Source organism: Triturus cristatus, chromosome 7 (assembly GCF_964204655.1).
Source record: "Triturus cristatus chromosome 7, aTriCri1.1, whole genome shotgun sequence".
In the NCBI taxonomy this organism is placed as follows: domain Eukaryota; kingdom Metazoa; phylum Chordata; class Amphibia; order Caudata; family Salamandridae; genus Triturus; species Triturus cristatus.
This window is the reverse complement of record NC_140590.1, coordinates 613,356,169-613,370,209: the sequence shown is the minus strand read 5'-3', so window position 1 is coordinate 613,370,209 and position 14,041 is coordinate 613,356,169. Positions and strand designations below refer to the sequence as shown.

The 14,041-nt window shown below is 44.0% G+C and overlaps 1 protein-coding gene across 1 annotated transcript in view; it reads left to right on the top strand.

Moving 5' to 3' along the window:
- Window positions 1–14,041, top strand: part of TRIM25 (tripartite motif containing 25) — a 453,236-nt gene that overhangs the window by 419,796 nt on the left and 19,399 nt on the right. Inside the window, exon 10 of the mRNA XM_085617183.1 lies at window positions 724–789. Coding sequence (XP_085473309.1) covers window positions 724–789 — 66 coding nt within the window. The remainder of the gene's footprint in view (window positions 1–723; window positions 790–14,041) is intronic.

The following is a 14,041-nucleotide window of genomic DNA, read 5'->3' as shown; positions in this document are numbered from 1 at the left end:
CAGGCAGGTCAGGCTGGAAGTCCACTTCACCTGCTTGCTTCTGCAGGACGTTTGGTCTGAGCCCCCCACCAGAACCCTCTAACTTTCGAAGGTACTGTTAGGGTATATATTCATAAGGTGAGGAATCTGCGGTTAGAAGTATGCATCAGAAGAACAAGTTACTCAACTTTGGTCACCCTCTTTTGGGTGAATACCCTAACTGAAGATTCCTCACTGCCGTCTCACCTCTCTTTTCCGTCTAGTGGCCCATTTACCATCTAAAAAGTCCCAATTTAGGAATTCAGAGCACTGTCTCAGACAATTTTTTTAATGCTCCATGCTTGAGGGTTGGAAGGAGAAAGACACAAGACGGTGTCATCAGCGCACCGGTGTGGCGCTCCTCTGTCACTTCTGGGGCAGTATGTATCCATTGCAGACCCCTACGGTGTTACCTACAGGCAATAGCAATGCTGGAAGTATTCTCTGGATCCAGTCTGACACTTGGGGATATTCCAAAGGTGAGGGATTTGCAGTTAGATTGAGTATCTACCAGAAAATGTGTTACCAAAGGTAAGTAGTTTGTTCATTTGCCGGTTCGGATGTTTATTGAGCCCCGCATTCTCACTAGATCTCTGCATTAGATGCATTATGCTACTGAACTGTCTTAATCTGCTTTCAATGTATTATTATATTTTGTAGATTGTTATGAAGGTTTCCAATAATGGCTATTTCCTTTCTTTTAAGCAAAAAGCAATCCGAGTCACGCAGCTCCCTCATCATTTCCAGCTAATCGAGATGAGCTCCTGAACTGTAAGTATCTTGAAACTAAGTGTTTCTGAAAAATCTTAACATTTCTGAACTGATGCCTGGTCAGTGCATGCATATATTTTAGCTTTATTTTAGTAGGTGTGCTGGTCTCCAGTTTCTGGAGTAGTTGCAGATTGTGCTCTAAACAGAAGTCAAACAACAATTACATTTTTGGTTGGATTATTTATTTATTTATAAAGTTTTAAATAGCGCAAACATGATCCCGAAGGATATCAGAGTGCTTTACAATTTGCGGGAGAGGAAGGTAATAGTTGCAGTACAGTCATCAAAAGGAATACCAACCCAAACAAATCAAATATGCATATCAAACAAAAGGTTACGAACAAAAGGGACAACAAAGGGTAATATAATAATTGGACCATAGAGAACTGGGAGGGGAGCAAGTGACTAGTAAAGCAGAATAATACCAAAGGCAGGACTTGCGGTGTATGTCCAGAGCATTAGAGCAGACGATCCGAGACGCTTTTAAGGTAGGAACTTTGTACATGAGGAATCTTTTTACTTCCAATTTGAAGGCAACCTTGGAAGAGATTCTGCGTATTTCCGGTGGGAGAGAGTTCCAGATCTTCGGCGCAGAGCCGGAGAAAGCTCATTGACACGTTCTCTTTTCGCGAAAGATCTGTGGTTTCAGGAGGAGAGAGTTAGCACTCCTAGACGATCTACCCCCTCAGGATAATTCTAGCTTTTGCGCTAGATAACTGGGGGTTTTGAAATGGAGGGCATTGTGAGACGTACAGGCAATCTTTAGCTGAATTCTTGCTTCATTATGTTGATTGTATTCATTTACATACTTTACAAATCATTACTTTAATTAGACTGCACTTCATTTTTAATAATTACATAGTAGGCAGAATGTTGCTTTGTAGCCTTCTAGATCCAAATATTTGATTGCTACATTCTGCTGCCCCCAGAAAAACACGGTTCTCTAGATGCTTGATCAGAGGTTGTGCATGTGCTGCTTAGTAGTTCAGTGGGTGAGGGGTTGCTATGGGGTTAACTACTGAACACAGAACTCTGAATACTGGAGGCTAGTACCGGGGAGACTGGCATCTCTGTTTCATACATAAATTCTCGTCATTAAAGGAACATTCCCAGCATGTAGTAACTGGAACAAGTGAATTACAGATTTCAGTGGCTATTCGCTTGTTATTTAAGACTCGTTTTCATAAGACTATGTTTTGAGATCTCTGGTACAGCAGAAAAGATCAGGCTTTCGCCAAAATCTTACACAAAGGTTAGACAGGCTCTAGCCTAATCGATTTGCCGAGTTTCCTATTTCTGATGCATGTGGATTATCAGATGTTTCAAGCCAATCTCACTTATTGCACTCAAATAATTGTCTTTTTACTTTGCATCTTACTAGGGCTTCAGGGACAAATCTAAAACAGCAAACCTCCATTTCTTATGCCAAAATGCACAAAACAAAGGATCGTGCATCATCATTAAACTCTGACATTTCTATAGTCTGTTGTGCCTCTTGCATTATTAGTGCACTCCCTTTGATATGACACAACAAAGACTGCTGATTTGTTTTCCTTGACCAATTTCCAGCTTTGCTTTCAAATTTCAAAAACCCTGTAGAAGATTTTTGTGTTACAGCAAGCCTGTGCACACGTTATAAAATACCAAATACTTTTTTCAATATAGTGTACAGTTGTATATAGAAATTAGAAAAACATATCAATTCAGTAACATCAGAATAGAGTGATTGTAATATCTTCTTTATTCCTGAACGGTTGCCCAGCCAACACGTGTTTCGTCTGGGGAAGTACCCCACGATCCGGTTATCCAGGTACCGCGGAAACACGTGGTCAGCGTACTCGCTGTCTCCGATATCCGTACTCTGCATCTGATCTACTCCTCAATCATCGCTAGCTAGATTTACAATAGCGCTGTACCTACACAGATATCGGCATTCGGTATCTGGATTTTTGTGTATATGGATTTAACTTTACTCTAAAGTTTATTAACCTAATCAGTCAGGACTTAACGTTCCATTTGAAGCTACAGCTATATTTTCCATTTGACGTCCGTCACAAAGACTATAGATCAGGAGGATCTACTTGCACCACACCAGCCGGGACGGAAGTACACCCAGCAGAGAGACATTCAGTCTAGCAAGTTTGCCAGAAGCCCTGAATAAGTTGTGGGGTACTTCCCCAGACGAAACCCATGTTGGCGTCGACAGAGGCACACAGGGCGGCTAAGCAAGAAAATACCCAAAGTAGTCTTTTCAAACGCACAATATAAAAATCATCTTTACTAAGAGATGCATTTATATATTCTGAGTTCAGGCATACTAAACTCCATCTTCCTACCTTCTCCCAATGGGAAGTTATACTGTGGGACAGATAGCCTTTCCAAAGTGAAAAACGAATTACACTGTAGTTCACTAGCAGAACATGTCATACCCATCAGTACATGTCCTACCTTTTACATACATTGCACCCTGCCCACAGGGGTGACTCACATGTAATAAAAGGGAAGGTTAGGGCCTGGCAAGTGGGTGCACTACTGCAACGTCGACCTGGCAAGTGCATCCATGTTCTGCTTGTGAACTACAGTGTGATTCGTTTTTCACTACGGAAAGGCTATCTGTCCCACAGGATAAAATGGGATTTTATTTATAACATCTTATAAGTATAACTTCCCATCACCTCCCTGGCAAAAGTAAGGCATCAACGCCTCGCCTTCCCATACAACAGTAGAAAACCGACACCTCCCTTCCCCTGCGGGGGCTAGGAACGTCAAGGGGACCAGAGGAAGTCTGATGACAACATCTGCACCTGGGACTATCCTTTCTAATACAACGCACCATTGCCCTGTTGCCGTTCCCATGCAACAACCAGCCTGAAACAGTGTTTTCTGGGAACTGTAGTCAAGTCTGGGTCGCAGTGGCAGTGCGACCATGTGACCTGGGGCGGTGTTCTCCCTCCAATGGGGGCAATACAGGACATTCAAAGGCGGGGGCGGAGAGAAACCGGTGAGCAGCGGCGTCTGAGGAAGGCTACGACTTTATATATATATCCACAAACACCCCTCCGATGAGAGAAGGTAAGAGGCCACTTCGGGGAACATGGAAACCTTTATTAAAACGAAGCAGCATGGGCCTAATGCATTTCGGATATATATATATATATATATATATATATATATATATATATATATATATATATATATATACACACAATGCCTCTTGAAGCAACACCACTGTGGACCCTCGCAGAGGCGGTGCGACCGTTAAACAAGGTGAGAGGAGCCCACATCCCACAGATGAACCAAAGTTTCCAAAAGATGCACACAATTCCTGCAGGTTAAAATGTTGATTTATTACCAGAGAGGAGTGAACAAACATGAGTTTTAGCTATCACCTTGATTATGTTTAAATGTGAAAATAAACTAATCCCCATAAATATACCATACAAGGCTCAAACATTAAAGAAGGCCAACAAAACGACTGAAACGGGACATGAAAAAACGGTTGCCATATTAGAATGGTATAATATACAGGTAAAGAGACACATAAACATTTAACATCGGCATAAAATAACCTAAACATAATATTTATAAGATAAAATGTACTACCTTATATTAATAGAAACTTCAGACTCCGATATACACACATTCATGCCCCAGTGATAAAACCATCAAAGCCAAAGAAGGTTGTTCCATCCTGAACATGTACATTTTTTGACCAAGGATAACAAATAACATGCCTTCCAACGAGAATACAATGTGCCATGAAGTTGATAATCCAAATTGGTAAAATCTCTACATACATATGAAGCCACAGCAAGCAGGTAGTCGGAGAATGGCACAGCTGAAATCAAATTAGTCATCTGGGTAATTCCCAGGAAATAATTACAGTATTACCAAGTTGGCATCTTACGTGATGTAGATAACATGCATGTATCAAAAAAACTTATGGGAAAAAATGAAAATGAAGCTGCATCCAACTTATCCTAAAATATGTTATATAAACATGCTCCTCTATTTTTTTTTTTTTTTTTTAAACAATGCTCCTCTATTTCAGAGATTGCAATAAACAAAAGGAACTATAATTGTCCAACAAATAAAATGATATCACGGGTTACCAAATAAAGGTGGAGGAAAGAGGTTCAGAGTAGAATCCCCTGGTGCGGTTTCAAGAGAAAATGGGAAACACACTAAATCCGTAAAAAACAAAAAGGTATGCAGATATAAACTAAGCACAAATTGTCAATATAAATGAAAGTAACAGCTTATTATATAAAGTCAAATGCATCAATCATAAAGATTAACACTCATTTCCTCGTACTGATTACGACCCTGAGGTACATTAGTCTCCATACTAATTATTCTCCCAACAGACGATGAGAAACACACCAATCTGTGAAAAATGGTAAAAGGTTAAAATCCAAGTACAAAAGAACTAATTGAAGTAAAATGCATGTACAGATATAAACTAAGTACAATTGGTCAAGATAAATGGCAGCATATTATATAAAGTCAAGTACATCAGTTATCAAGATGGACACTTATTTCCTTGTTCTGAGTACGGCCTTGAGGTGCCTTAGCCTCCAGATTAATAATGATGGAACAGAACTAGGCGCCTCTTGTTCTTATTTTCACCCTGCCAGTAGCAAAGCATAGCAGCATTGCCAACATGTATCGTTTCAAAATGTCATGGCACTGGGTATATAAAATTGTTGTATTAATTGCATGCATATGTTCGAGACTCTTTTCTTGGCAGAATGTATGGTGCTGTCTACCTAGTCCAGTGAAAAAGGACATGTTAGTACATAAACAGAGTAGTCAAGATTTACACACGAGATGTTTTTTAATCTCGGCCAATGGAAGAGTGTGGTAACAGGCATGTTTTCACATTCTGCCTGTTCTTACAGGCCTTACATCTGCAGCATGTAAAGAAATAGACTTTGACTTGGGTACTTGAAAGGATATCATTTTTCATACATCAGTCTCTGATGTAGGGGTCCTCCTATAAGTAATACTGCGATTGCTGCCAATCTCCCTCCCAATTGTATTGTCTGAACAGACCATATTTATTTTAACATTTTATAATTTTCACGGTAAAAAATAACTGTTGCATGGATAAATTACTGAGAATAAACGGGGCACCACGAATAATCAGTAAACACATATAAGATGCAATAAATAGGATACAAATCCCACACAAGCAAATACATCCAATAAATAGCTATAAAAGCAATAAATAGATTTTAAAAAGGACCAGCATGCCAAATTATTAAATAAATAAGCTAAAAGTGACAGCTGATATTCGTACAATATTAAGATTAAAGATGTAGTAAGCAAATGCATCCTATAACAAATCTATAAAAAATGTGTAGCTCTCAAAAAGATGTAGTGAATAGGTAAAAAGAGTCGAGCAAGTAAATACATCTTTCGAATAAGTAGACGTTTTTGGATGTTAGTGTAAACAAAACATATAGTCATGCTGCCGAATAAAGGACACCATTATGACTTCCACTGTGGCTCCATATCCCCTCCCAACTTATCTATACCACGGCACCTATTTACCTCCCCGAAGTCCTCCAGAAACCCTGGTGAACTATTTTGCATGTCTGAGTCTGTCCGGGGTCACCAAGCAATCCAAAAGGTGTTCCCATGCTCGCACCGTTTCGATCTTTACCCGCCCTCCTTTCAACTCCTGAAACAGCACAGCACTCTCTAACCCCACCAACTTAACTAGTTCATTTCTCCATTTAGCCCACAGAGGGCCACGCGCTGACTTCCAGTGCATTGCAATTAATTGCTTAGCCAGAATCAACGCTAAGTCAGAAAATGTGGTTATGATTTTCTTCATTTAGGGCTGAGGATACCGTCCAAGTAGGCCGGCAGGGGCATAGAAGGGATCGCCCGTAAAGTAATTTTATTTACACAGTCCACCACTGCCTCCCAGAACTCCGCTAAGAACGGGCAGGACCATAGCATGTGGTATAATTCAGCCCCCAACTCCCCACATCGTGGACATTTCCCTGCAGCAGTTGCATAGAAGCGATTGATCTTGCCAGTCGTTAGATACGCTCTACGCAGAATAAAAAAATAATTAATTTGAACCTAGCATTTTGCGAAACGGAGAGTATATGCACCAAAATCCTCTCCCAGTCCATATCCGCAATCTTGAGTTCAAGGTCTGCTGGGAAACAGCCATTACTACGGGGTTTTTACCACGCCTAGCCATTACATCGCATGCGTTACAACGCATGCGATGTAACAACGCGTAGCGTTTACTACGCATACCATTACATCGCATGCGCTTTTATAACGCATGCGATGTAATGGCTGTTCACGTCGTTGTGAGGAAACTGAGGCTGTTTCCTCACAAGGACGTGCACCGTCCCTCAGACGACGCTGGAGGCAGGAACCAGGAGCAGAGACGGCCACGCAGGAGAGGAACCACGAGAAAAGAAAGGTAAAGGGGATTGCACTGGGGGTGGAGGTACTTTCGTAGGGTTTAGGGTAATGTTAAAGTAGTGTTGTAATTAAGCCTGGGCAAAGCACTACACTACGCTCGCGTAGTTTGCGAAGTTCGCGCTACTTCGCACTACGTGAACTGCACGTAGCACAGTGCGAACATGCGTAGTGTTGCGTAGTGCTGCGGTCATTTTTTGCTTGCTCGCGGTCCTCAACGTCAAGTTGGCGACCGCGAGCAAGCAAAATGACATCCCGGCGAGACTTTTTCCTTGTTCGCGATCAGCAACATCAAGTTGGCGATCGCGAGCATGGAAAATAAACCTCCCGGCGAGATTCCCAACGCGAGGAGGTCAGGTTTCTCATTGCGAGTGGTCGCGTATGCTCGCGACCGCTCGCGATGAGAAACTACCAGTTCGCGTTGAGAAAGCTGAAGCTCGAGTAAACATTTACTCGAGCAGCAGAAAACTACAGCTCCCACTGTGCAAGATGCCATTTTCAATGATTGCACAGTGCCGGTTGCTTGTCCGCACTGTGCAATCATTGAAAACGACATCTGGCACAGTGCGAACAAGGTACTACTCAGTTCGCGAAGTGCTACGCGTAGCTCGCGTAGTGCGAACTTCACTTTGCGTAGCTTCGCGAAGTGCTACTTCGCGAACTACGCCCAGGCCTAGTTGTAATGTTTGTGTTGTGTGTGGTTGTGTTTTACGTTTTAGGTTAATTTTAAGGTGTTTGTGTAGTGTAGTGTTTTAGGGTAGTGTCAGTGTTTTAGGGTTTAGTGTAGTAGTAGTGTAGTAGTAGTGTTTGTGTAGTGTAGTGTTTTAGGGTAGTGTCGTAGTGTTTGTGTAGTGTTTTAGGGTTTAGGGTAGTGATGTAGTGTTTCTGTAGTGTAGTGTTTTAGGGTTTAGGGTAGTGTTGTAGTGTTTGTGTAGTGGTTTAGGGTAGTGTCGTAGTGTTTGTGTAGTGCAGTGTTTTAGGGTAGTGATGTAGTGTTTCTGTAGTGTAGTGTTTTAGGGTAGTGTTGTAGTGTTTGTTTAGTGTAGTGTTTTAGGGTTTAGGGTAGTGTTGTAGTGTTTGTGTAGTGGTTTAGGGTTTAGAGTAGTGTTGTAATGTTTGTGTAGTGTAGTATTTTAGGATTTAGGGTAGTGTTGTAGTGTTTTAGGGTTTAGGGTAGTGTAGTGTTTTAGTGTTTAGGGTAGTAGTGCTTTAGGGTTTAGGGCAGTGTAGTGTTTTAGGGTTTAGGGCAGTGTAGTGTTTTAGGGTTTAGGGTAGTGTTTGTGTAGTGTTTTAGGGTTTAGGGTAGTGTTGTAGTGTTTGTGTAGTGTAGTGCATTAGGGTTTAGGGTAGAGTTGTACTGTTTGTGTAGTGTAGTAGTGCTTTAGGGTAGTGATGTAGTGTTTTAGGGTTTAGGATAGTGTAGTGCTTTAGGGTTTAGTGTAGTGTTTTAGGGTTTAGGATAGTGTTGTAGTGTAGTGCTTTAGGGTTTAGGGTAATGTAGTGTTTGTGTAGTGTTTTAGGGTTAAGGGCAGTGTAGTATTTTAGGGTTTAGGGTAGTGTTGTAGTGTTGGTGTAGTGTTTTAGGGTTTAGGGTAGTGTTGTAGTAGTGTTTTAGGGTAGTGTAGTGGTTTAGGGTTTAGGGTAATGTAGTGTTTGTGTAGTGGTTTAGGGTAGTGTTGTAGTGTTTGTGTAGTGGTTTAGGGTTTAGGGTAGTGTTGTAGTGTAGTGTTTTAGGGTTAAGGGTAATGTAGTGTTTGTGTAGTGTTTTAGGGTTTAGGGTAGTGTTGTAGTAGTGTTTTAGGGTTTAGGGTAGTGTTGTAGTGTAGTGTTTTAGGGTTAAGGGTAATGTAGTGTTTGTGTAGTGTTTTAGGGTTTAGGGTAGTGTTGTAGTGTTTGTGTAGTGTAGTGCATTAGGGTTTAGGGTAGTGTTGTAGTGTTTGTGTAGTGTTTTAGGGTAGTGTTTGTGTAGTGTTTTAGGGAAGTGTTGTAGTGTTTGTGTAGTGTTTTTGGGTAGTGTTGGGGTGGTCATGCAGGGTAGTGTAGTGTTATTGTAGGGAGAGGAGTGGGGGTCGGGGAAGGGTTGTGCAGGGGTAGGGTAGTCCCTTACCTTGCAATCTTTAACCACGAATATAGCTTTACCACTCATGCCTTTGCGTTGTAATGGCATGCATGGTAAAGGCATAGTAGTGGTTAAAGTTTGCAATGTAATGGCATGTCGTTGTCATTGACATCGCGTAGCAATACCTGCGTTGTAATGGCACGCATGGTATTGGTATGCAATGTGATGACATACATCCAGGTCTGCTTCCCATTTTGCTTTCAACTCAGCAAGCGAAGTTAGAATACTAGAGCGTATCGTGTGATATAGACACAAAACTGCTTTTACACGGTCCATCGCAGTGCAGAGCAGTTGGCACACAAGATGAGTTACTGGATCAGTTTCACTATTCCCCCAATGCCTCTATATCATGGTGATCGCTGCCCCGTGCAACAAGAATTGACCACCAGAAACTCCACACACTTCTGCTAATTTGTCAAACTGGAACAGTACGCCATCCCGTATAAATCACCTACACTATTATCCCCATAGGCAGCCCACCTGTCAGTACCCCCAATGCACCCACAAGAGCCACCAACGTAATCCACTTCCATGGGAGATCAGGCAAATAAGGCACTGGAACATTAGTTGCTGAAGACAGCGCTGCCAGCACTGCTAAACTACCAGTAGCTCCTGAGAGGCTGCAGGCAACCGTCTCTTGGGGGTGAATCCATCATCATTCTTTAGCTCACTTTGCCACCTCAGTTCAAACCCAGCTATATGCAAATCAGTCTTGACTCTGTGCCTCATGGGAACAGCCCAGCCCGAACTGCCAAGCCAGGTCTTCCCTGAACTGGAAACAAGCATCCTGGGACCGTTTTCTGGGTAACACCCTTCATCAGCCAGGCTAGCTTGAATCCAGTGGCAAAGTGAGCAAGGGAACAACGTCTGGGCATACCCTGCCAACTTATGGTGAACAAAGCAAACACAAGGAGATGATGTACGGAGCGCTGAAACTTTTCAGACACTCCCCTCCAGTCACAGATATAGGTTGAATCCATTATCATTCTTTAGCTCACTTTGCCACCTCAGTTCAGGCCCAGCTATATTCAAATCAGTCTTGACTGTGCCTCATGGGAACAGTCCAGCCCAAATTGCCAAGCCAGGTCTTCCCTGAACCCGAATTAAGCATCCTGGGACCAGTTTCTGGGTAACACCCTTCATCAGCCAGGCTAGCTTGAATCCAGTGGCAAAGTGAGCAAGGGACCCACGTCTGGGCATACCCTGCCAACTTATGGTGAACAAAGCAAACACAAGGGGATGATGTACAGAGTGCTGAAACTTTTCAGACACTCACCTCGTCACAGATCTAGGTTGAATCCATCATCATTTTTTAGCTCACTTTGCCACCTCAGTTCAGACCCATCTATATGCAAATCAGTCTTGACCTGTGCCTCATGGGAACAGTCCTGCCTGAACTGCCAAGCCCTGAACCGGAAACAAGCACCCTGGGACCGGTTTCTAGGTAACACCCTTCATCAGCCAGGCTAGCTTGAATCCAGTGGCAAAGTGAGCAAAGGACCCACGTCTGGGCATATACTGCCAGCTTAGGGTGGACAAAGCAAACACAAGGGCATGATGGACGGAGCGCTGAAAGTTTGCAGACACTCGCCCCCAGTCACAGATGTGGGTTGAATCCATCATTCTTTAGCTCACTTTGCCACCTCAGTTCAGATTCAGCTATATGCAAATCAGTCTTGTCTCTGTGCCTCATGGGAACAGTCCAGCCCAGACTGCCAAGCCAGGCAGAGGGTTAAGACTGATTTGCATATAGCTGTGTCTGAACTGCGGTGGTGAAGTCAGCTAAAGAACGATGATGAATTCAACCCAGATCTGTGACTAGGGGTTTCAGCACTCCATCCATCATCTTATTGTGTTTGCTCAGTTTTATTAGCCATACCAAAAGGGACGCCTGCTTTATCACGTTCTGCATGCATCTGACTCGGATATTCCCTGTAATCAAAACAACAGAGTTTTCAACTTGGGTTGCCAGCATCTCCCTAGCCTCTAGCAATGAATTTTTAACTGCTGGATTTCCTGGCCTATGCCGCTCAAGATCCCGGAGCTTTTTTCCTGAGATTCTACTTCACCCACCAGTGATTTATGCACTCCTGCCACTTCCGCAATACAGCGACCCCCCCCCCCCCAGATCACAGCCTTAAATGCATCCCACTCTATCAAAGGGGGCAAAGCCGTCCCCACATTGTCCTGAAAATAAGCACTAATGGCCTCACACTTATGTTACTTTTAAAGATCTGATCATCCAGTGCCTCAACTCTCAACCTCTAAACTGGTATGCGAGGCTGCTCACACTCCCAATACGGAGAGACTAATACCGGATTATGATCCAAAACCATTCTACACACATATTTAATACTGTGGACCACACTAGCACAAATGGGGAGCACAAAAATGTATCGGGCCTGACATGAAGCTCATGCAAGCCTGAATAAAATTAGAAGTTGTGAAATGCAGGATTCAGGCATCTCCAAGAATCCACAAGACCCTACCGCCGTTGTCATGTTGTGAAAATACGAGCTGTGTTGGACACCGGGAAATCCCCCAAGGGACGATGCGAACGATCCAATTCAGAACCCACAACACAGTTGAAATCCCCACCCCCACAATAGTATGGACTGGGTCAGAAATGGTGCCCCTTCTCCCCCTAGGTCCAAATTAGGCACATAGATTCTGGCAATTCCAAGATCATGGCCTTCCCACCTCTCCGACATAACCACGTACCTACCCTCAGATCAACAAGGTCAACTGTTTTGTGGGAGGGAACCGTGGTCTCATCCATAACAGAACTCCGCTGGCAAAAGCTGACTATGATGTGAAATACACCTAGCCCCGCCATCTCATGTGCAAAGCCAAACCCTCATCCCTAGTAAGATGAGTCTCATGGAGCAGGGCTATGTGAGTCCCCCGCCTCTTAAGATAGGAGTACACCTTGTACCTTTTGGACATGCTACTAAGACCCAGGACACTCCCAAGAGATGAGGTTGTACCTCACGGGGTTGCCATGCAGAACGAGCAAGGGTGGAAACCCACTGCAGCCCATCCAGCAGTGGTCCAGCCTACAACCCATATCAACCTACAGCAGCAGATAGGGGCAACATTCCCTAAAACCTTGAACAACTAGCCACTCCTGTTCCTCGGCATCAGGAGCAAATGACTCCCATCCAAACCAGTTGGATACTTTCCAACACACTTGCATGCACAAAACCACAAAGGAAGGAGGGGGTGGAAAGGCTCCAACCCAGGTGAACACTTAACCCCGAAACACACCATCAGCCAGAAACAGACAGGATACCCACCTCCAAATTGAGCCCAACACACACACTTTACAAACAAACACACCCACACTCTACCAGACTTGAACAATTTCATCTGATGTGCCTGGTGTAATCTTAGGCAATGATTCTGTTGCGTTCCGTGAAGAGACAGATCTTTGATCACAGTCCAAATCACTCAGATCCCTTTCATTTTGAACTGACGGAGCCGCAGATCCCCCACCACTCAAGTATTCCACGACGTGCCGACATTCAAAATGCATCTGCAACAGGGAAGTTGCGGCCCCATGAACATCCCAACACTCTTCTTAGGGCCCCTTCGACTACGCTGACTTCTCCTTGGCTTGGACTTCACTTTTTCAGAGATTGATGGTCCACCCTGTCCCAAACAGACTGTGGTGTTGTGAAGAACTGTACCTCCTCGCCACTAGTCACCAGCAGCCTAGCAGGGTACAACATGGCGTACTTGATCCCAAGCTGTCGAAGGCACTTTTTGGCATCAGTGAAAGAGGCCCTCTGCTTTTGCACATCTTGTGTAAAATCAGAGAAGAGCATGATTCTCTGATTCTCTGCCATAAGGATTCTGCGACCCCTGTGAGGTGCATCTTCATCTTTTGGGCCGTCAGGGGCTTAGTAGCATGTCCAAAAGGTATAAGGTGTTCTCCTATCTTAAGAGGCGGGGACACACATAGCCCTGCTCCAGGACGCTTTGAAGTCTGGCCTGCACCAGGATATGATCACTGTCCTCACGATGCAAGAGCTTCACCACTATTGGACTGGGAGTCGCACCAGGCAAAGGAGGCTGTGAAGGCACGTGATGGGCATGCACCAAACCAAAATGTCGGAAGAGGCCCTCCAGGGCCACATTTTTTTTGATCCACGACTGAAGGAAACTGGCCATATTCGTGGCGGAGCCCTCCATTAGCTCCAGAAGCCCAATGACTCCAGCGAGCTCTATTTTCAGCATCCTCAGCTCTGGTTTCCAAAAATTTCACCTTTTGCACCAAGGACATTTCAGGCGAGAGGTCATCTATTGCACGTTCATTTGAGGAGGCGCACTCAGCCACCCACCTCTGATTGTCTCATAACAGGCCTATGTCTGCTAACATGGAATCATTTTTTAGCTTCAGAGCCTCCCGAGAGGCAGCAGTAGCATGGAGAACTGAATCCAGAGTGGGCGCTGCGCTGTCCCCACAAGCCGTTATTTTGTCGTGCCCTCAGGAACCCACCTTCAGAGATGGGCCAGGCTCAAATGTCTCCCCCTTCTTGCTGACTTTTCACATGCTGACTCCCTGTCACTCAAATAAAAGCACTCAGCAAGGGTTCACACACCACAGTAGCCGTTGCGGCAGCTCAAGTATAAGGCACCACGTAGCAGCACAAGCAGATCTGAATATAGGTTGAAGACAAA